Here is a 22,911-nt window from a genome sequence, read left to right as displayed (position 1 = left end):
CTCTCTCCTCTCTCTCTCTCTCTCTCTCTCTCTCTCTCTCTCCTCTCTCCTCTCTCTCTCTCATCCATTGCTCTCTGGGAAGAACACTTTCCTAGGTCTCTTCTCACAAGGTCAGAAGAGCCCGTAAGGGTATCCGGCTGGAAGCACGTCAGAACCTCCCGGTCCTCTGTGACTTGGACTGTCAGTAGCATCCAGGAAAAGCAGATCCCCTTTCTGCTTTGGATATTTTCCTTACTGGTTCATTTACACAGTACCGTTCCCCCAGGTCCCGAGTACATCTTTTTGTCATTCTGGGTTTCCCCACCATTAGTGTAGGCCAACACGCAGCTGCCTCACAAGAGTGGACACAGCCCAGCACATCACATTTTGCCCACGGTCACCCCTTTGACGAATGTTCACCAACACTCATACATCATCCCCAAATTGGTCCAAATGAATTAAACACAGCTCTGCTTAACATTACGAGATTTAAATGGATTTTCTCTCTACAGGTCTGCCCCATAATTGGGTTTATCCATCTTGTTGAAGTCCAGTTTACACTTGCTAACATCACGCCAATTCAAGCTACATTTTCTGCTCCAGTGACAGGAGCAAGGCAGATTTGTCATCGGATCATAACAGGTAATTCAAACAACAATTAGTTTGATGACGGCCCGTATGTCAATGTCTGCTCCCCGCAGCCTGGCTCACACCCGATGCTCTCTGCTCCTCAAGATGAATTGTCCTGGCGATTCTTCAATTTCAATCATCAGCAATGCTTACTGGATCAACTGAGAAACTACTGAGACAGGGCTGTCTTCCCTGCAGGGCAGTGGGAAGAGTCTCCCAGTGCCCCTTGGAAGGAAAACCACCACAGACATCCATCTTCGAGTCTTGGAAATTGTCCAGCTTTCTACCAGGGTCATTTATTTATTCTAGGGCTCCATCTCAATCTCAAAAGCTCAGAGAGGCACAGAGCCTAAGAGCGGAAAGGACTGGGTTATGTGGCTTACACACCCATCAGTAGTGAAGCCCTCTGAGCGAATGACTGGCAGCTGTCAAAGCCTTAAGAAGTGGTATGACCGCACGGACATCAGTACTTACCGTCTTAATACTCGGTGAAGTACTTAACCCTTGAAACTCCGGTCCGCCTACTACAGCACCAACCAAGAGGATAGAAATATGAGCAAAACACCATCCCAGCCCTAAGGAAGACCCTGCATGGCACGGAGGTGAGGCAGAGCCTGTGTGTGGCATAAGGCATAGGAGAAAAGGTTAAGAGAGTTTTTAAATGACCAGCTAACCCCCAGGTTCTGAAAGCCAATCAAACACAACACAGCCTAGCCACGGTACTCATTCAAGGCACAGAACCCACAGCCATGAAGGTGACACACATTAGCACTAAGGACAGCTGAAATCAAACATCCAGCTTGAAAACTCAGGAGAGACCATCCACTAGACAGAGGGGTTGAATATCCCTACTCAAATTATTCAGTAGAAGTCAAGAAACACATTGCTATTGGCTTTCCAAGTTCTAAAGGGGTTATTATTTAAAAATCTGAAATAACACTCCATTAGCAGTTCCAAAACACACTGACCTACCCCATATGTTATGTGCATTACCTCATATGTTATATGTGTTGCCCCATATGTGATATGCGTGACCCCATGTGTGATATGCATTACCACATATATCTCACTCAGGTTGTTTCCTTTTTCACTCAGCTAGATATGGTTTGGTCCATTTGGTTGATTTACTGGTTTGCCAGTCTGTCTGTGGCAGGAACTTATGTAGCCCAGGCTGATCCTGATTTCACTTGGTAGCCAAGGATGACCTACCTCTGCCTTCTGAGGGCTGAGATTACAGGCAGTTTATACAGGCGGTTGGTACAGCGCTAGGATTGAGCCCAGTGTCCATGCATGCTAGGCAAGCACTCTAACTACCGAGTTAACTTCTCACAAATTCCATGAAGTATTTAACCCTCGCGCCTCCTGTCCGCCTACTACAGCTCCAACCAACTACAAGGATATGAATAGGAGCAAAACCCAACCCCAGCCCTTAGGAAGGCCCTGCATATCACAGAGGTGAGGCAGAGCCTTTATGTGACATAAGACAAATGTAAACAGCAACAAACAGGACTCATAGATCTGTGTTACCCACTGCAGATACCCAAGGCTATCAAATCCATCATGGGTGGATGTGGAAGGTGTGGGGGTGGAAGGTGTGGGGGGAGAGGTGAGGGGGTTGGGAGGGGGGGTCTGACAGCAAACAAAGACGAGACACTGCATGTCAGGAGGAGCTGTACTCCAGCCCTGCAAACTCGGGACTCATGGGCATCTGTGGCAAAAATGGCAGCCAGCATTCAGCAAGTACCCTCCTATGCACCGATGCACTGCCCAGCCCATGCCAAACCGTGCCCTATTCAGCCTCTCAACCACCCCAGGAAACCACCTCCGGTGCCACCATTACCCCACTTCACAGAGCAGGAGAGGGAAGCTTGGCACACCTGAGGCTCAACCCCAGACTATCTATGACACCCCACCCTCACGGTCCCCACTTAGTCTCCTGTTCCTTTAAAATGCAACGGCAGAGGGGGCGAGGCCATGACCGCATCAGTAGGCAGACACACTCTTTAAACTAGAAGAGATTCCCTGCCAGAGGTGACTCTGACCCCCCCGGAGGAGCACCAGGTCCTTTCTGGGAGTACTTTTAGTTGTCATGCTTCTGCAGAGATGGTAATACAGATAGTTTCCTCCACCACCTGGGTCAAAATACCACCGGTCCCGAGGCTGACAGATTCTGCGCCAAGCAGCCCCACCCTACCTGTCACTCACCCCGCTTCCATCCAATAGCAAAGGCAAGAAGGTTTGCAGCCCGGCCCCCTGCCTGCATGGAAACTGGTGAAGGGATGCTTTCCTAAATACATGCTTCAAAACCAAGGTTTTTGTGAGGATGCTTCAAAGAGCCCACACACCTTTGATTCTAATGTTTCCTTCTATAATAAGTTACATGGTGCATGCAGCTACTTTGAAACTTTCTTTTGCAATCTGATTAAGCACTAAATTTACTGCCAAGTTATGGTTTGGGTAGGACCCTCCCTCTGGGATAACTCTGCTGCCAGCATGATAAGCCAGCCAAGGAGGAAAAAAAGAAACAGCAGTCATTTATCTGCTTGATTAGGACTCGATACCAGCTGTCCCAACAGAACACCAGAAACAAATAAAGAGCCAGGCTTGATAAGGCTGTAAATGCCAGCTCTAACCCATTTAGAAAGTTCGGCGCTCAGCTAAACAGCGCCCGAAATTGTCAAGGACTTTATTTAAAAAGTGTAAATATCATAAAACGAAACATAAACTTTCTCTCTTATGCACTCATTGTGTGGCCCATATGGTGGGGACACTCGGACAGCTGACAGGAGTTTTCACTTTCTGGTGCGGAGCTAGAGCTGTGCCTGCACGCTGAGACATCCTCTCAAGGCCCATACAAGCCTGTCTCTCGATGCGGCACAATGGGGCAGGCCAAGTGAAGAAGTTCAGGGCCGTGACACAGACAGAGCAATCAAATGGAGAGCCATGGGGCAGTGAAGCGTAGTGAAGCCAGACAATATCATCTGGCCAGTGTAGGGCAACTGCTGTTGACTTAAAGTCAAGACACTAACTTGGAGTTTGAACGACAGGTATAGGAGCTGGGGAAAGGGTTCAGCAGTGAAGAGCACTTGGAGCTCTTGGAGAGGACCTAGGTTGGATTCCCAGCACCCACTTTGTGGCTCACAACCATCCATACACCAGTTTCAGAGAATCCAGTGCCCTCTGTTGAGCACCATAGAAACTAGGCACACACATGAGATGTATAATCTAACATTCAGACGAGACATTCATAAACTACAGCTGTACTGCACCCCTCAATTCTCACCCTACCCCGCTCCCACCAAGGTGTAGAACCCTGGAAAAGTGAAAGCTGTCTGCTTCTCTATGTCGCTCACTTTCCAGGGCTGTCCACAGGACCCTTCCTTTGCTCTGCTCCAAGAGCTTTGGCTAGTTTCCAGCTTCAGACCAACAGAATCCAAACCTGGACTTCAGCATGACCTGCCAATGTGAGAAGAGAAGCAAGAGGCTGTCCTGCACGCCTCTGCTCCAGGGCTCTGCCGTCCCCTGCCTGTGAAGCCACAGCACATGTCCTCTCGTGTTCTAACCTAGGAGAGAGTGGTCATCATGGGCTCCTTGTCCGCAGAGCACTCTGAAAACAGATCCCTAGCCACCTGCAGAACTCTGTATGCAGACAGCTTCTTTTCTCCATGTTGGACAGTCAAATTTAAAGAAACAAACTAGCCTTCCGTCCCATGGAAAAGAAAAGTGGGCGGCAGCTTGGTGCACCTGTCCTCCACCACTACAGACTAAACACGATACACAGCTCTGTCCTGAGTGAGGAAGAGCTGCAGTAAATTCCAGGATGTCAAGGCCAGAGTGCCTCAACTATGTCTCACTGAAGTCACCTGGAAGCTATTATCAAAACAATGCTAGACCTGACACCCAAAGGATGCTAATCTGGGTGTCTAAGCCATTGTCTGGGCCCTGTTTTCAGCCCTTCCCAGGTACCTATGGTGTGAGGCCAGAGTTGGGAACCACTGCCTTGGACCCAGAAAAGGGCTTCATAACATGGTAAAACTACAAACGCAGGCACCCGTCCCAGACCTACAGAACATGAGCCTGGGACAGGATCCCAGTTCTTAAGCTCTGAGATGTTCCCAGGAGATAGTGGCTCAAATTCAGGACACACTAGGAACAGCAATCTCCAATGAACAGCGCCCAGGATGTGCATGTAGCAGAGGCCCCATGGGCTCTCTGTATAGTCTAGGAAGCTGGGTGGTAGCCATGAGCTTTGAAAACAGGTAGGCCTTCTGTTTAGCCTTTTCAGTGCTGAGAATCCAGCTCAAGGCCTCAGGTATACACTCTGCCTCTCAGCCACAGCCTTAGCCTTGAACATGACTTTCAATAGCCAGCTTAGCAGGAGACGATGCCAGCAGTGCACCAACCACACTAGCCTGGGTTTGAATCCTAACTGACCTTGGGAAAAATAACACATGAGGTGTTTACTTCCTCATTGGCAAAATGGGGTAGCGGTGATAATAACAGGAACTCTGCCGCTCAGGTCCCCCTCCCTGCACTGGTCAGAGGTCAATGAATAACCCAGAGAAAGCACTTAACCTTTGACCCAGGGCACCAGAACTCAATAAGCACAAGCTATTATTATTATTATTAACTGTTGTTGTTGTTGCCTCGGACCCCCACGCCAACCACCATACTGTCCCAGCTACCCTCTCAGAACTAAATATCCTCTTCACAGAAGCCAGAGAGGCAAAGGCCTTGGCAGAAGCTCACTTAAATAGATGGGCAGTCTGCTTTCACCCACAGAAGAAAATGATATCCCGTGGGGATATCTGCAGCCCTCAGTTTCCACTGGGCACCAGAAAACAACAGAACTTCCAATAAATAATCAATGGATTGATTTCAGAAGAATCTAAAGCTGCCCTCTCAACTTGAAATCTGATTAGAGATGGAACTGCAGGCAGGGACACAGGTCTGAGTCCCACTAAAGCACAAATAACAATGACGCAGAAGACACCGACTCTTGGACTGAACAGGAAGTCTAGCCATTAGTGCAGTGGTCCTCAACCTGTGGGTCTTGACCTTTCTAGAATCAAGTGACCCCTTCATAGGGGTCGCCTAAGACCATTGGAAAACACGCTGTCTTAAAATTTAAAATAATAATAATAGTTTGTAGCCCAAATGGACTGATTTCTGGGAACTCTTTCCCCTTCGCCCAACTGGACACATCCATTATGATTCCTAACAGTGACAAAATTATGGCAACAAGAATAATATTATGACCGGGGGTCTGCACAACATGAGGAACTGAACTAAAGGGTCGCAGCGTTAGGAAGGTTGAGAACCACTGAGTTAGAACAAGGTGTGGTGCTTAGAAACTAGTATCTGGGGCTGGCTCAGCAAGTCACCAGCTTTTGTCATCAAGCATTTGTCACCAGCATGACAGAGTTCCAAGTTCCATGCCCAGAGCACACACAGACACACGCACACAGAGACATTGATACACACAGAGACATAGACACACACAGAGACAGACATAGACATACACACGTGCATAGACATGGACACGGTCATAGACACACACACACATATCAAAGCACATTGAGTCAATGTAAAAAGAAACAGAAAATTTTAACAGTATCTGCAACAGTACAGAAAGCAGCGCCGAGCAAGGGATTTTTGTATGTTTTACTCACAAATACCTCTCCAGTGAATGAACCTCCTAACGGAGTGAGCTACAGCCCACGGGCTTCAGTACGTCAAGTGAGAACGCCTCTCCAGCCCGCTTGCACACAGGCACACCGACTCCTGTCCACCCCTCTGTGGAGAGTGAATGTGCACCGTCACACCCAAGCAAGTGCCAACACCAGACACTGAGTCTGGAGGCCAGGCATGGTGTGCACACCCTCAGGAAATTGAAACAGGAGCACTGGACACTTAGGCCAACCTGAGCTACATGACACACTGCATAAACATTTTAAATAATAATAATAATAATAATAATAATAATATTTTGTAGCTCAAACAGACTGATTTCTAGGAACTCTTTCCACTTAGCTCAACTCGGCACATCCATATGAAATGAAAGGCCACTCAAGGGGATGAGTAAGAGGACATTTTAAGAACAACAGAGGCCAACTTCAGAATGCCCAGAGGAAAACCAGGAACCCTCACACCCGTTCCACCACACTCTTCACTTCTGAACAAATCTTCCAGAACTAATTTCTAGCCAACTTCATCTTGCGGGCAGAATGAGGAGTTCCAGCCCTGGTACCTCACACGCCTGTGGGACAAGACACCACATTCACACCCAAGATAAAGAGTGATAGTGGGAAAGCTTTCCATCCTTCTTGCTTTGACTCCAAAAGGTAACCAAGTCCTGGAAGGAAGACCCGAGGGCTCCACTGAGCCCCTGTAGACAGGTGTAGGACGAGGTGTAGCTTTGGGAAGCTCACATGAGACCTTGCAAGCTTAAGAATAAGAGGGAAAGCAAAGCAAAAGTCATTGCAAAGTCTCCACCGCTCAGCTGTGCAAACAAATAAAAAGGTCCATTTCTCCTGGATCCTCTCCTAGTTGTCCATGACCACACGCACGAGCGTACACACACACACACACACACACACACACACAGAAACCACTTCACGTCTCCAGAGAAAAACAACCACAAAAGGTCTACACAGTTTGTTTTTGTTGCGTGTAGAGCTTTTTCCCCTAAATCACATCTGACTACGCGTTAAAACATCAACCTTTGGCCAAAATACTCTTAAAACAAAGCTTAATTGGTTTTCAAGTAGCTCTTCAGAGAATCCAGGCAAACAGCCTCTGTAGGTCTCGGCCTTGATTACAGAACTACTCTTAGAGGCTGTGATAATGACCCAGATAGGAATGTGGGAAGAAGTCCCTCCGGGGAGGCTGCAGGGATGCCTAACTGTGTGCACAACCACCTGCAGGCCATCCCCAGGAGGCGGCTGTGGCTTTGCAGTTAGGGTCCCTCCTTGTGAATCAGCACGGGTCTTCCTCACCTTCTAACAGAGATGGTGGAGGAATTCCTAAGAGCTAGGAAGGAAGACAAACCCCTGCATGAGAGACCAACCCTACAGATGGGAGGAACTACAGGTAGCATTTGATCGCATGTAGAGCCTTTATTGCTACCTCCTCACATACAACACCTCCTCTCCACACAACAAGCAGCTGAGATGTACATTACAAAGATGACACTCAACAATCCGTGAGCAGATCTATAAAATCTGTGAGCAACCTATAAAAGAATGGGCACAAAGCAGCCTATACGGCACCCCTAAGTGTATCTGCTAGTGTAAGACAATACGCAGACACAACAACCCTTCAAAAGATGTACAAAACCCACTAAAGTCCTGTACTTTAACCAGGGTGAAGCTGGAAGCAACCAAGGAGCCAACAACACAGAGAATATATACTGCATGATTCTATTCACATGAAGCCAAGGAAGACAGACAAACAAAAACTGGCTAAAGGAATCCACTCTTGGGATTTCAGTTTCAGGCTGGGGAGGAAGAAGCCACAACACCGGGAGGAGGGAGGAACAAGGGAGATTTCAGAGTATTTCATCAGAGGCTGGTAAACTCTAGCCCAGGGGCCAAATACAGCCAGCGTTTGTATTTATAAATAAAGTTTTATTGAAACACTGTCATGCTTTTTCCCTTCATCTCAAGATGCTCTCAAAGCAAAGTAATGCTAAGTTAATCAGACTCCTCAAAAGCTTAAAATACACACAAGCCCCATCTGCGCACTGATGTGAGGCCTCTGGGATGCTCACACATCTGTAAGTCCATCCCCTTCCTTACTACCTGTGGACTGTGCTGTGCTTCAGTGACACTTTCAAAAGGCCAGTGGTCTAGAGTGCAGCTCGGGGAACAGGCTCACACTTGGCATACAGGAGGGCTTATGTTCCATTACCAACACACACACACATACCCGAAGCAACACATTTAAATAACTTATTATCATTACTAATAATAACCACGTGGTATATATTTTGAGCCCCTTTATTTTTTAGCCCAGGTATTCGGTGTTCTCAGCCAGTCTTGCTGTCCTTGTCTTTTTCAGAACCAAGGAGGGCTAAGAGACAGGATCAAAAGTGTGGGAAGGGTCCCATCTCTGCAACTGGCACTAGGGGAGGGACGGTGTATCTATAGAGTCGCTCCGAGGCCATTCACACCCACGGTGAAGTTAGCCAAATGCTAAGATGGGGGTGGGGGGGGAGAATAAACCTCATGTGATGCCCGGTGTCATACTACCAGGTTATTTTAGGACGGAGCTCAGGAAAGCAGCAAACTCAGCTCCTGCTGAAATACAGTATTTATTAAGGTTCGTCCAGCCTTAAGTTTCCAGGGAAGAAACTGCCGCCCCAACACCATGCCGGTTTTCAGCTTTGGGTGGCAGAAGGCAGAGAAGGCCAGGTCGGTTTTCTGGGCACCGGGAGGGGCTGCCCCGCCTCTCCCCTCACCCCACCCAGGCTGAAATGTCCAGAGAACTCTAAGAACAATCTTATTCTGTCTGAGCTGCCTTTTCTTCTTCCCTCTGCTTCTTTTGTTTTGCTTTTGGCCATTTATCCTTTGATGATCACACTAAAACTACAGCTAGCTGCCATTTGGCTTGGCCTTGTGCTGGTCCAGCAGACACTGAGGGAGAATGGACACTTTTGAAAGCGTACTGCTGGTGCTCCAATAAAATGTCCCTCTGTTTGCCCACATGGGCATCAGGCCTTAGCAAATAGAAGCAGAGAAGAACAATACTACCTGTTCATGGAGGAACAGGGGTGGTTTCAGTCCTACAAACAATAAGCTCTGTAATTTACTCCATCTTCCTCCTGAGAAAGGGCTTCACATGGCCCGCATCGTGCCAGGTGGTTTGGAGAAAGACGAACTGCGTCTCCAAACAAGGGGCACTTCAGCGCCGGGTGTAAAGATTCAACAGCTGGGCTGGTCTTGGGCTGGTCTCCCAGTGACATGGCCCCAGCCAGCCCTTCCACACCAAGATAAGGATCACTGTCCTATTCAGCCTCAACAATTCCCACACCCCAGGCAACAAGATTTCCCAGCCCTCCTGTGCTGGAGTCAGCCGCCTAGGCCCGGGGACACTGTGATTATCAGCGCATTCATCCAGAGTTGGGGTTTGGACTCGCTCTCTAACCAAGCTTTAAGTCTAAACTGTTTTCTAAAAACAAGACTTAGTGAGCCTTAAAAGGAAACGGCCTCCAACAGGAAGTATGCCAGAAAGAACTGGAGCTTCATGCTCTACACACACACACACACACACACACACACACACACCAGTTTTGAAAATATCTGAGCACGAAGGGGTAAAAGCCAGATGTGTGCACACAGAAACCCATGCCCTAACCCAAGCACAGCGCTAACATAAATAGTTTTAAGCCCAGTTACTATAGACTTGAAACAAAATCAAAATGACTAGAACCAACCAGATTTTTGAAAGGCCTGTTGACTCGTGCTGCTCGCTGGAGGGGTAATCCCGCTCACCTGGGGCAGACGGCCATTTCAATGGCCGATCTGGAATGGCAAAGCTAAGAAGATACAATATGGTAGGCGGGAAGCAGAAGACCACACATGTGCACACACTCCCATCTACACACATGTATTTGTGTGTACCCTAAACACACGTGTACATACATGCTACTTATTCATGTCTACTTGCACATATGTGCAGATGCACGTGTGCCCACACTCCCCTGCACATAGGCATGCACAAACACACTAACACAAGTAGCCTGCAAAGGCTTCCCAAAAAGACCAAGCCGAGAGCAACTTAGAGGAGCCGAGGGCAGACCACAGCCCTCCACACCACAGCCAAGGTTCTCAGAAGCCTCCTTGCCAGGGGTTAACACAGAACAGTCAAATGTGGGGGACACCACGAGACACACCCTCGTGGCAAAGCCAGGCCAGCAGACTAGAGTGAGTTAGTCTCTCCGCTGCTCTCCGCTGACTTCTGTTCAGCCCACATCTATATTAGTCTGTGATTTGTTTAGCCTTTGGATTTAGAAGAATGAAAGCATCACGTGCACAGGAAACAGGACACTCATCAGAAGCTGGGATCTGCCGCCTTCCCCGCCAAGGCTTCCAGTGTCCAATGTCAAGAGGCCCAAGAGAAACCAACATTTCTGGGTGATCCGGTCAGGAGTGGTGTTCTTAGCACTGCTCACTGCTCACCACTCACCATGATGCTGATCCATGGGAAGCAGCTCTCCCTGGCTCTCACCTGCCCAGCTCCCTCTCTTGCCCTTTCCTTTCACATTCCATCAACCCCTGTCACTACCAACTCAAGGTCCTTCCTTTAGCAAAAGACAGTAACCATAACCAACCTGGGGTCTGCGCACCCATGACGCCTGATTGAGATAGTCTTAAGCAACACAGATTCATCTCTCTTTTCATATCTCTAAATCATTTTAGGAACATTTCTTCTGTTCTTCTTCACTTCCCACCCTCCCTCAATAATTCAAACCACCACCATCGCTGCTGTCACATCTCTACAATGACGGTACCACCATCATTATCATCAATACCACCATCATCACCATTGCCATCACCATCATCATTAATATCATCACCCTCATCATTAGCATCATCATTAGCATCATCACCATTATCATTACTATCATTGTCATCACCATCATCATTACTATCATTGTCATCACCATCATCATCATCAACATCAACTGGGTAGGGGGAGGCATAGAATAAAAAGACACAAGAGACCTACACATTGGTGATTCAAGCTTCAGAATCTCTTGGCCTCCTACCTGAATTGCAATCTGGTGTTCAATCGTTTTGTACGCAGAGTAATGAGTGCTGCCGGATTGAAAATGGAGCTGTAGGAAAAAACCAAATCAAAGCGTTCTGCTCATGTCACAAACTACAAGAAAGCATCTTAAGCACTTCATGACTAGCAGACAAACCTCCCTAGACTGAAGTGTAGCCTCGGCATTCACTCAAGACCTGTGGACCTTCATTATCACAGATAAGATGATCACACAAATCTAAACTGTTGCTTTGGGTTTGGGGTTTTGTTTTATTTTGTTTTGTTTTGGTTGTTTGTTTTGTTTTGTTTTAACACCCATTCAGTAAGCGAAGGGGAGGCGGAGGGGCAGGAACAAGAATCAGTGACAAGGAAAGCAGAGACTGAAGCCCATAAAGACGCAAAGGAAGCCATTGGGTGCTGAGCAGAGGCTGGAGAAACTTAACAGGGTGTTGCAAAAGTCGACAGTAGGCGACACATAGGCAAGAGTGAAGGCAGAGAAGGCTGTGAGAAGCCACTAGCAGCGATCAAGTACAAGCCCCGCCCCCTCCATCTCTAACAACTGAATGCTGGCTCTCAGACACAAATCTATTTCTGGGAAAACAAATGTGTCCATGGAATTCAGGGGCCACCCAGTACCTTATGCATTCTTTCACCATGACTAAGCTGTCAGATCCTAAGACATCTCCACAACCTACACTCTAGTAATCTACACTTCCCCCACAGAGAGAGCCAAGCATTGTTCAACAGCCCAAGGTAGGTAGTGAAGGACGCCTCTCAGTAACTCTCTGCTTACTTCTGGGGCCAAGGTTTTCACCTGGGTCTTCCCCTCTGCAGCCACACGCACCTCCGCTGTGAACGACTCCCACACAATTACCAAGACTCCTCCTCAAATCCCCCTCCTCCCAAATGATACAAGTTAACCTTAGGGAATACAAGCTCCATCCATTGAGACATTTTATAAATGACAAGGGGGGGGGGGAGGTGCAGGGTCTCAGCAGATGACCAAGAGATATCCCTTCCTACACTACCCCAGCAGCAGGCAATTCAGGGGTACCTTCTCCAAACACTTGGATGAACATCTACCTTATCATCTCCATCAGCACAAACTATAACCACTAGTGCTTCAGAATTAAGTTACCAGAGCCCTTCTGAGTTTCAAGAGCCTTTGGGATTGCAGGAGAGTTTTAAACTCAATTAATGTCATCTTGTTCCCTGGAAAGAAAGTCATTCAATAGGATCTGGCTCCTCTTTTGAAAAGGGAAATGATTCCCATAAAGTCTGAACTAGAATGTAACACTGTAACAGCACAGTCCAAAACCCACACCCATTTTTTTGGACACAATGAACTTGAAAAGGATCACAACAGTTCCCCCCCCCCCCAAATAAAAAAACAATGTATGTTTTATGTAGCAAAACATGTTCACCAAAATTAAAAGAAGACAAACTAAAATGGGCAAAAATAATAATAATCTCTATACATGTCAAAGCAGAGACTCCCCTTGTTCAAGTTAATATGGACAAAGTAAACTGATACTGTCTCCATGCAATAGGCCCCCACACATCCAAGAAGCCAAAGTGATTGGCTGAAAAAGAAAGATGTGTCTGAACCCTTTGTCCCCACCCCCACCCCCCACTCACCCACCCACCCCAGTCAGGATTTCACTCACTACTGTGACAATTTTCCATCATGTTAAAACAACTTTTGTGTGGTGGACAGGTCTCTTTGCGAGTTTGGAATTCCTGGCGAAAAAAAACAGCTCTTGTCTGAGAGGAGGTTCTCTCTCCTCAGCAGAGCAGGCCACAGTAACAACTTGGTCCTTCCTTTCAACAGTTTTATTCTCTTCTTTTCCAATTGCCCAATTCAGAGCTTAATGGAAACTTGTCCAAGCCTCTCTTCCCACAAACCCTGCAGAGCCCCAGGCAATCTGTACTCAGGGTAACCACAGGAATCTTATATTGTCAATTAAAATTGAATGGACACCTGATAACTGCGGATATGCCGTGGAAAATAATTTCATTTTAGTCATCGTCTTATGAATAAATTAATGAAACTGTGGCTATGCCAAATGCAATTTTCACTTGTCCAGCTCTGTTTTTAATGCTTGCATTCATCGCCTTCCCATACAGCACCAATGAGCCTGCAGTGAATGCTGCAATTAAGATAGTAAAGCTGTACATATATGCATGCATAGACAGAAGTTTCTAAAGACACTAGGAGGGAGACCTGCATCAAGGACCAAGTCAGTTTACCTCCAGTTATACATGCCTGCACAGAGAGACCCATGTAGGCATACATACACCCTCACCCCATTTTAAAACCTCCAAACAATGTAACTTCCTCAGGGTATCCAGCAACACAGAAATCCTCTTACCCACTCACAGCCCCAGCCTGTGCAGAAGGCTCCCTCAGAATCTAAATAAGATCTCTCCCAGCAACCAACCACTGTGCTACGGAGACTTTGGAGCCTGCAGTACCTCCAGCAACAGAAATACCCAACTGCTCTTGTTTCTCTTTGGGGTTTCTAACTCCTCTTTTCTCTAAAACCCTTTTCTGAAACACGCACTTTAACAGCTTTTTGCCTTCCCTATAAAACGTGAAGACGTCCTCTTGTTTACTGTCCAGCTTCTTAAGGATAAAATACAGATGCTCAATACAAACTTGGCACTCCAAATCGTACTAGTCTCTTGTTAGCCTGCCTCTGCCTCCCACGCCTACTAAGAGGACAGAGAAAACAAAGCATGCTTAGGCCCGTGTTTTGAAAGGGTGTGTAGAGACAAGAGCCCAGGACAAAATGGCTTATTTATTTCTGAAATTAAAAAGCTGGTGCTCTATGTTTACCATGTCTGCACAGGTCACCTGGAAGGCTCCAAGTCACCTCCTCATCACATCACTGTGACTTCTCTAGGTGGGTGGACCTTATGTCTGGGACAATGGCCTCTCCCCTTGGAGAGTCCAGGGAGCCAACAGATTCCGGGGGTCCTCTGTTCATTTCTTTCCTCCAAGGGAACCCCACAAAATGACACCTTCCCTCGCTAAGGAAGCACCCAGGTCCCCACTTGTGCGGAAGAGTCAGGAAGACTCCGCAGTCTTAGGCGTAGGCTTGCAGCACTCTGACTAAGAGCTTCCCTTATTACCCTGTCCCCTCTCCTCTGCCTTTATCATGGCCACTGACTCTAAATTTGATGCTGCAGATCCTGAAAATCAGAGATACCGACGGACAGAAGGGGAAACAGCCTTTGTCAACCACAGGGCTCTCATGCGCCAAGCCACAAACAAAACAACAGACTCCCAAATGGGAAGAAGAGCAGCCACTATGCCAGTTCACTTCACTAAAGGAATGAGGTGGAGCCTGTACTTATTTTTTCAGTCTTATGAATCACCTGGCTTTCTCATATCTGTCTGATTGCACACATGTGAGCGTGCGCACACACACACACACACACACACACACACACATGCACACACACTCATATACATATATCAGATCCATTTCCTAAGTGGCTTGACTTCTCTTGGGTCTTGGCCTGATTTCCTTCTATGCTCTTACTTCAAATCTAATTTCCACATCACTACAACTGAATGGTTTTTTCCCTCCAAGTATATCTGAGACGCTGTCTTATGTCCTCATTCCTTTAGGGTAACTGAGGCTGCAAAAACAGATCATTTCCATGCCACACAAATGCACCCTACCCTATCACAGCCCCAATCCCATATGGACAGCCTTTTTCATTCAGTGGGAAACAGACCCTTGCCCAGGATTTGGGGTTACTTCCACCATACTGATACTGCCTGCTGAAGAAGTGCCAGGTAAGCCACCAACTTCAGGAGGAGGTCCAAACCGGGACACTTGGTAGAATCCTGGGTTTACAATCCCTGTGAAGATCCAGAGAGTCTTTGCAGCGTTCCTAAAACCACTGCCTAACAAAGCCATCGCCTCTTGGCTTCTTCATATTCCACCAGAAAAGCACATGCCACACAAGGGATGCCCCCAGACTGGAGAGCAGCACCGCTCAGTGTCTCACCGTTCCATCTAATGTCTATTCACCCTCATTAATTTCTTTCTCTTCTTCTTTTCCTTTTCGTCAACCTGAAACCATGAGCTATGAGTCAGAGCTGGATCGTTAGCTTTTACAGCTTCCACGCACATCCACCTACTCACATTGGGGGGAAAAAGTATTGACTTGCAACTTTGCCTGAGACCAGAATCCTCTAAAAAGAAGAAAGGGGAGGGGTCGGGAGAATGGCTTCAAGAAAGTTTTCTCTGCATCTCTACTGGGGGATGCCCCCTTCATTTTATTTTATTTTATTTTATTTTATTTTATTTTTTTTCCCTGCTTGAGCTACAATCCCTGACAGAGAGAGGCTGAGGTTGAGCTCGCTGCCGATGGCTGTAGCTTTCTCTGGGTTGGTTTTTGAGGAGGAGACGAGCTGGTGTTCTTTAAACATCAAAACATAATTAAAGTTCTTCGTCTGGGAGTGAAGCTAAAGCCCATTTCTAGCACACGGGGGCCACGTGGGCTGAAGTGCTGAGGCATGTTCTTAACGCAGCAGTTTTCATTAACACTTGCTACAGAACACCCTCGGAACGATGCGCAGTCATTACTCCACTTAGCAGTCCCAGAGTTACAACTCATAACGAATTCATTTGCATTAATGTGAACTTCACGTGTCTTTCCCTGGGTATGTATGCCATAGCGATTCCTCCATAAGACTGATGTGACAATAACACAGTGCCTCTTATTTCACTTCCTAAAAACAAACAAACCCACCCCCAAGACGCACACGGATCCTCCCTGCAATTTTTCCAGCATTTTTACTAATATATTTAGTGCATCATAATTGGCCCAGCACGGGGGGGGGGGGGAACCTAGCTATCTTTTCAGTAAATATTTATAGCATCACTCTTTCCCATTCATTGTGCATTTTCTTAGAGGATCTCACTGTAGCCTACATCTGCAATTCATTGACTTTACAATTTACCACATGTTGGGATGGGAGAGGTCTGAGCTCCATTTGAATCACTACACAAATATGCAAGTGATTTATCGGTTTTAAACTGGAGACTGCAAGAGAGGGACTCCGCTTTCCTGACTATTACTTCTTCTGGCAGACCATGAACAATTACAGTTCGTACTAATTAAGCTCTGTAAATGTGCCGGGCCCTGCTAATGCCTAGCAGGCTTCGCATTTATTTTCATGATGCCAAACTTTGGCAGGCCACTGTTAACTCCTTCAGAGCTGATATTTATTACTAATAGCTGTGTTCCTCCCCAGCCCCCCCCCACACACACACATACACTGCAGCCTGAACTGTCTAGGGCCACTTCATCTAACAGGCTGAATTACCCACACAAAATCAGATGTGCCTAAGGAAGAAAAACGTGTCCTGGGAAAAGTGAAGAACACGGTGCCTGATAACCCCTTCAAAGATCCCACAGCCCAGTCTTTGTAATGAGCTGTTAAGGGATTCACATATCCCTAAGGGCTAGTAAGTTTCTGCATTCCATTGATTAGAAAATAAAACCTTTCAGCCAGAGTCTTTAAGTTTGGGTTGGATTGGAGGAAAAGTATTTGCCTAGAAATGGTAGAGCCATGGCTTGCCTTGTGTCTCTCAACAGTCCACTCACTTCTCACCCCAACACACACACACACACACACACACACACACACACACACACGGCGGGGGGGGGGGGACAGAAGCAGCACCAACAGCCCAATGTGGCCCACTTTGCCAAATGTTAACCAAAACAAACCAATCTTTCAAACTAAGTTAAAACCTCTCTCTCACACAGCTGGGTCTGGACCTCAGATCATGCTCCGGCCAGACTCCAAACCTCTAGGTGCTTGGTGAGAAGCTGATAGGAAACATTGGTAACCAGATAGAGAACACCGTGCGTAAAGTCAGGGCTACAGTAGTCTCTAGCTCCAGAGCAAAGCCGGACAGGTTTAAGGGCCCCTCTTGCCGTCCTCCTGTCCGTCCTCCTGTCCTTCCTGATAAGTCATTCCTGGTGGAAGGGACCTCCTCTAATACTTTCAAACATTTCTTCCGTACCTCTGGCTAGATACAACTGCCACAGGTCATTGTGTGCCCCCCCCCCACCTCTGGCCTCAATGCAGTTACCTCACCATGAGCCTGGTTTTTGTTTTGCTTTGCTGCTTGTCCATTAAATTCTCTTCCTTCCCTGTGCCTCACCTCTCCTTAAGCCTCCACACTAACTACAGCACTGTGGAAGGTTCTTCCTCTAGCTCAGTGGAGCATCTTTTAAAGTACATTCTCCCATATCAGGTTTCTTTAAGTATTGTGGGAAATATGCACAATATAGGCAAAGTGGTCTCAAGGAAAAGAGAGGGGGGATTAGGAAAGGCGGGGGCTGGGAGGAACCAGAAGAAAAGGAGAAAGATGCAAACACCCCAAGCAGTTTTGCTTTTGAAAGGGGCATTAGAGTGGAGCCCCCTGAATCCCCATCCCTCAGAGTTCTCTTTATAAATGTGTGTAACAATAGCCTAGAGGAATGAGCAGGTCCGCTGCCAAGAGAAGGGGATGCCTGTCTCAGTCAACTGGGACTGCAGAGGTGTGGGGTAGAGGATTGGGGGGGGGCAGCTTTTGCGACGCACCCCCCCCATCGCATTGCTTATAATTAGTGAGAGAAATCTGAGCCACTGCCAATGTCTGCGGACCTTGAATATCATAAGGGTAACGTGGCGTCAAATATCTTAACATTCATAAGTGTTTTGGGCTGCAAATAAAGCCCGTGGATTTATTACTCCGGGAGCTTGCCAGCAAAGGACTGGGGCACTTTTTTTTTTTTTTTTTTTTTCCCAGCAGGCCTGTTGAGGTGCAAGTTTGTCTTTGGTTGTAAAATTAACCATTTCCTTCACAAACATGCTGAATTATAAATCTGAGTTGAAGATTTACTTACATGGTTGCCAATATCTACTTCCTTAATAAACTTACACACACACACACACACACACACACACACTCCAAAACAAAACTGTGGAGAATCTTGGTCAGTCCTCCTTTGCAAAAATGTTGAAATGTGTCGGCGATGTTATAAATGTGGTCAAAAATATCACCAAATTCTCCTCCCACCAAGACTAAAAGGCTGACAGCCACCTCCTTGAAAGCTTACTTACTTGGCAAGTCTGCGATTATTTTTTTAAGGGAGTAAATCACTCCTGTCTAGTCTCCTCCCTGCCCCCAATACAATGTCATCTACTTCCTGTGCAGGAGAAAGCATCTGCTAAATTCAGGTTGTCCCATACTTAACTGCCAATAAACCAACTTCCACATAACTCCCAGACAGCTGGGGGAAAGGTCCTCGGGAGTTTTTAGTCACGGTCCTAAACACGCATCCACACAAAAATTTGCAGCTGTCCTTTCTCTGCAGTGCATTTTAGCGTGATTCGGGAGTCCCTGTTGAGTAACATCCGACAAGATCTTCAGAAGCCCTCTCCTTGGCCCACTGTGCCTGTGTGAGGGAGGCCTGAGCACTTTCTATGTGTACCTGAACACCTTGTGGGACCTGAGAAGGTGCTCAGTGCTCAGAGCTTAAAAAGACTTCTACCCTAATCTTGAAAAGCACAGCTTCTGGTATAAGCATTGAGTATCAGTCCTCTAGCACTTTCTCTAGAGTAACCCCCACTCCCCTGTTTAATGTCCTGTAGAATTGCAGCCCTCCTTTGCCACTAACAGAGAGCAGAATTCTTGGGGTTACTCCGGAAACCTTCCTGTAACTTTTCCACAGCTTGCTAAGGAACAGAAAGGTAGCCAACGGCCAGCAGCAACTCCAAAGGCAAGCCCTCTCAGAAAAAGGAAAACTGGGGTGGAAAACCCCAAACAAGAACCAACATGGTTGTTCTCAAAATCTTTTAGACATCTAAGGTAGAGCACAACTGTCAAAGCTGGCGTCCCCAAAGCAGGAGCAAAGTCCCCCAGACCGATTTTCCTAGATGAGCCCTTTTAGACTCCCAAATGCTACATTTGTTTCTAGGGCCTCAGGAAGCCATAACATCCACAAACAGCAAGACACTAGTATATTAAATTTATAATCATTAAAATATGACTTACTGGCTGAAGGCTGAGGCCAGACATTAAACCCTAACTTATGAAGATTAGCACAGAAGGCTTGGTGCAGAGATTAAAATCTAAACATGTCTGCCATAAATATTTCTGAAGGAGAGGAAAACAATTAGCATAAATACTAAGGAAGGCTGGGAGCACCTGTTCTTCTTCAAGGCGATAAGCATTTTATTGTTCTCTATTTAAAATGTAATGACCTGTGTAATGACTGTAATATTACATTGTTATGGAGGGGCTTGGAATGTCACACTTTGAAGTGTTGTCAAAACAATCAGGGGTGAAGGTAGGGGGTGGGAAGACAACAGGGAAGGTCCAACATTAACCCTTCACACACCAGGGTCTCAATCTTTTGTGTCAGGAAGGATTATGTTGTTTGAGTGAGGCGAAAACATCCTCCCCCCCCCCCCCCCCAAACCAAAAAAAAAAAAAAAAGAAGTTGCCAGGCTAAATAAAACCTCCTCGATGAATAGGCTCCCTCTTGGTTTCCTGCTCCATTCCAAGTTCAGAAATGAATTCAAGATGCTGCTCACTTATCTGCTCAACCTAGGTAGCAAGCAGCGCCATCCAAAAGCAAACAACCTTGGGTGGATGAAGCTGTAGAGAGCACCCTTAAAACGAACTCTCTCACGCGCATCACATCGCAGTGCCTACCGCTGCAGCCCTGTGTCCTTCTTGCATGCTAGAAGGGGAAAAAAAAAATAATAAAAGTAAAACTACCCCTCCTGTCAACTTCTGTACTCTGGAACACAAACGTGAGCAAAGCCCTAATATTGGCACTTCCAACCCTTCCCATCCGCTTGACTAGACTTCTTCTCCTTAATGTATTTTTCTATCTGAAAGTATCCTCTTCATAAGCCATTTCTATTAATGTATCAAAGATTATAAATTAATGTTCTGAGGAAATCTATGTCCTTCTAAAGTAAAAATCATTACTATCAAGCTTTTACAGCTTCTTCAGCAATTAAAAGATTGTTCTAGAGATGATGTATTATTCATCAAAAGCCGATTTCATGATACTTCTTAATTCTTTACATTCTTAAGCAGAAAAGCAGAAACCAGGATTTCGAAGAGTCTTAGCCAGTCCTGTTCATAAGTCACAGAAAGCGGCTAAAAGCACCAGGAACGGAAGAGAATGAATGAGCTTACCCCTAATTTGTCTTTACAACTCACAGTCAAAACCAGACCCTATGAAGCCCTGAGAATTTCAGACCTGGGACCGCTGGCTTGCCTGTAGGTTCCACCCCGGGCTGGAATTGCAAGCTGGCCCTAGCGTCAGAAGGCTTCTAGAGGGACAGACACCCGCCTCTCAGCTCCTTGCCAAGCCTTTCCCTCAGCAGCCTAAACAAATAACCTCAATTTCGGAGCACACAGCTTAACCAGGTAAGGGAAAGAAAAGAGTAAGACGAAGCAGCGTGCACAAAGATGTCTGCTGATGTTTGACACGCAAATACCAACATAACAGCCTACTGGGTTTCAGAAATGCTTTCTCAGAGTCAATCTGATGTCACAGCACAGGGCCACCCGCTACGTCCACAATTAAAATAACTAGACGCTGTCTCTTTCTACAAAGCCCACAAAGGGGCCTTAGGTTGGGAACCTTCCTTGTCTCACCGGGAAATCATTTATTTGCCTTTAACAATTTCCCTGTTTCCTAATTACAGCACAACATAACTGTGTGAGTTTGGAGTTGTGGTGTGGCAAGATCGCCAGCGGTCACGGACATGCAGTTTGAAAAGGGTCAAGAAAGCCAACAAGCCTGCCATCAAAGCTCAATATTCAGGTGGCCTTTCGGGTGGCTAAGTGGATTTTAAAATAAGGCGAAGGAGGTCTGCGTTCTAGAAGGAAGGGGCGGAGGGGAAAAGGAGACTCCCAGGATTACTTTGGAATGTTGCTGGGTCCAGTTTGCTAACGCGGCCGATTCGTTAAGATCCCACCAGCTACCAAGAAAAACACCAGGCGCTGCTTCGGAGGCTGCTAGCAGCCTCCGGAAAGCGCGGGCCCTACTGGACGAGGTCGGACTGTACCTCTGTCCCGGCTTCCACGGAAGGCACGGGCGCTGGGGAGGGGGTGTGATTGTTTCCTTCCTAGACATTAAAAAAAGAAAGAAAGAAAGAAAAATACCAGTCTAGCGTGCTTTTGCTATTCTACCAGAGCGGGGGGGGGGGGAACAAGTCAAACCTGATAGTTAATATTTTAATGCTTAAAAACACTTGTAGATCTGACTGATCCAAGCCCAGCACTGCTCAGTAGTGAGCATATTATTTCAGATTGCCACCTTGAATAAGCGAAAAAAGAAAAACAAAACGAGTGTATGTAAACACGAGGTAGGGACTGCGGCCAGAGGTGCAAAGTGACAACCCAGGGAAGCCGGGTACTAACGGGTACTAACGCGCCTTGTGTGTCTAGAGCTTCGCAATCCAGGCTTTTTAGGGAGAAAGGGAGGAGGCAGGGGACAGTGTGAGGGAAGAGGGCAGAGGCCCCGGGGGAGGGGACGAGCAGGAACAAATGTCTACGGTGAGTGCCGGAGGTACGCCGCAGGGAGCGCCCGGGGAGCCTGGCACCCCGCGCTGCCCTGGGCTCCCCAAAGTTGGGTGGCCGATCCCCAGAAAGGGAGGCATCCCCAAACCTCCTACACCTCCTTGAAAGCGCTCACCCTAGCCTCTGCCTCCGCCCCAGGGGCCCACAGTGAGCTGGTCAGGGAAAAGAAGGCCTCCACACCCCATCCGAAAGCACCAAATTTCCCTTGACCCAAAAGTCCACTCAACAGGCCATCCTGACTACACACAAATCCAGAAGCCCGGCCACACGGTCCTCCCCACCACGCACGGCTCGCAGCTAGCAGCGTGGGGGCACCCAAGCCCTGCCCGGTGTGCAGAGAAAAAGCACGCCCAGGGCCCCCGGGGCCTGCAAGGGGACCAAGCCTGGCAAGTGTGACCTTCCCTTGGAAGAAGGGGCCAAGAGGCCCTCGAGCCTGAGATCGCCACTAGAAAGCTAAAATGACTGGCTGGGGCCAGAGCCGGGCGCTTCCGCAGGGCCGAAGACTGCGCGCTCAGCACCACGGCTTCTGGAGCCAAAGGCACCGGGAACCCGCGCGGCCCAGCCGGGCCTCCCAGCCAGCAGACAAGGGGTTAAACTGGGGAAAGCCCAAGACGCGCAGAAGAGGGAAGGAAGAGAGGGAGAAGAAAGAGCCACACAGTCCTCTTCCCAGGGACAAGAAACAAACACCACCAGCAAGAGGGGGGAGGGGGAAATCAGAGCTTCAAAAAAAAAAAAAAAGAAAAGAAAAAAGAAAAGAGAAAGAAAAATTAAAAGTTCAGATTGGCACCCCAACAGAGCCCTGCCTAAAGAAGAAAAAAAAAAAGGCTCCCCGAATCGTGAGGCAAGCACAAGAAAAGCCAGAACATGGCGAAGCGCAAACAAACCCAGTCCACAAAAGGCAGAGAAAAAG

At 47.3% G+C, this 22,911-nt stretch overlaps 1 protein-coding gene across 32 annotated transcripts in view; it reads right to left on the bottom strand.

The window, feature by feature from the left end:
* The window catches only part of Tcf7l2 (transcription factor 7 like 2), a 190,792-nt gene that overhangs the window by 166,335 nt on the left and 1,546 nt on the right, over positions 1–22,911 (bottom strand). For 17 of the 32 annotated variants that reach the window (XM_021187795.2, XM_021187787.1, XM_021187615.1 and 14 more), the window contains exon 4: positions 11,381–11,449. The exons of the other annotated variants lie outside the window; for them this stretch is intronic. In XM_021187795.2, coding sequence (XP_021043454.1) covers positions 11,381–11,449 — 69 coding nt within the window. The remainder of the gene's footprint in view (positions 1–11,380; positions 11,450–22,911) is intronic. 32 annotated transcript variants of the gene reach the window in all.

Source organism: Mus pahari, chromosome 1 (genome assembly GCF_900095145.1).
Source record: "Mus pahari chromosome 1, PAHARI_EIJ_v1.1, whole genome shotgun sequence".
Lineage (NCBI taxonomy): Eukaryota > Metazoa > Chordata > Mammalia > Rodentia > Muridae > Mus > Mus pahari.
Note: the sequence above shows the minus strand (reverse complement) of the source record. Positions and strands in the feature narration are given on the sequence as shown.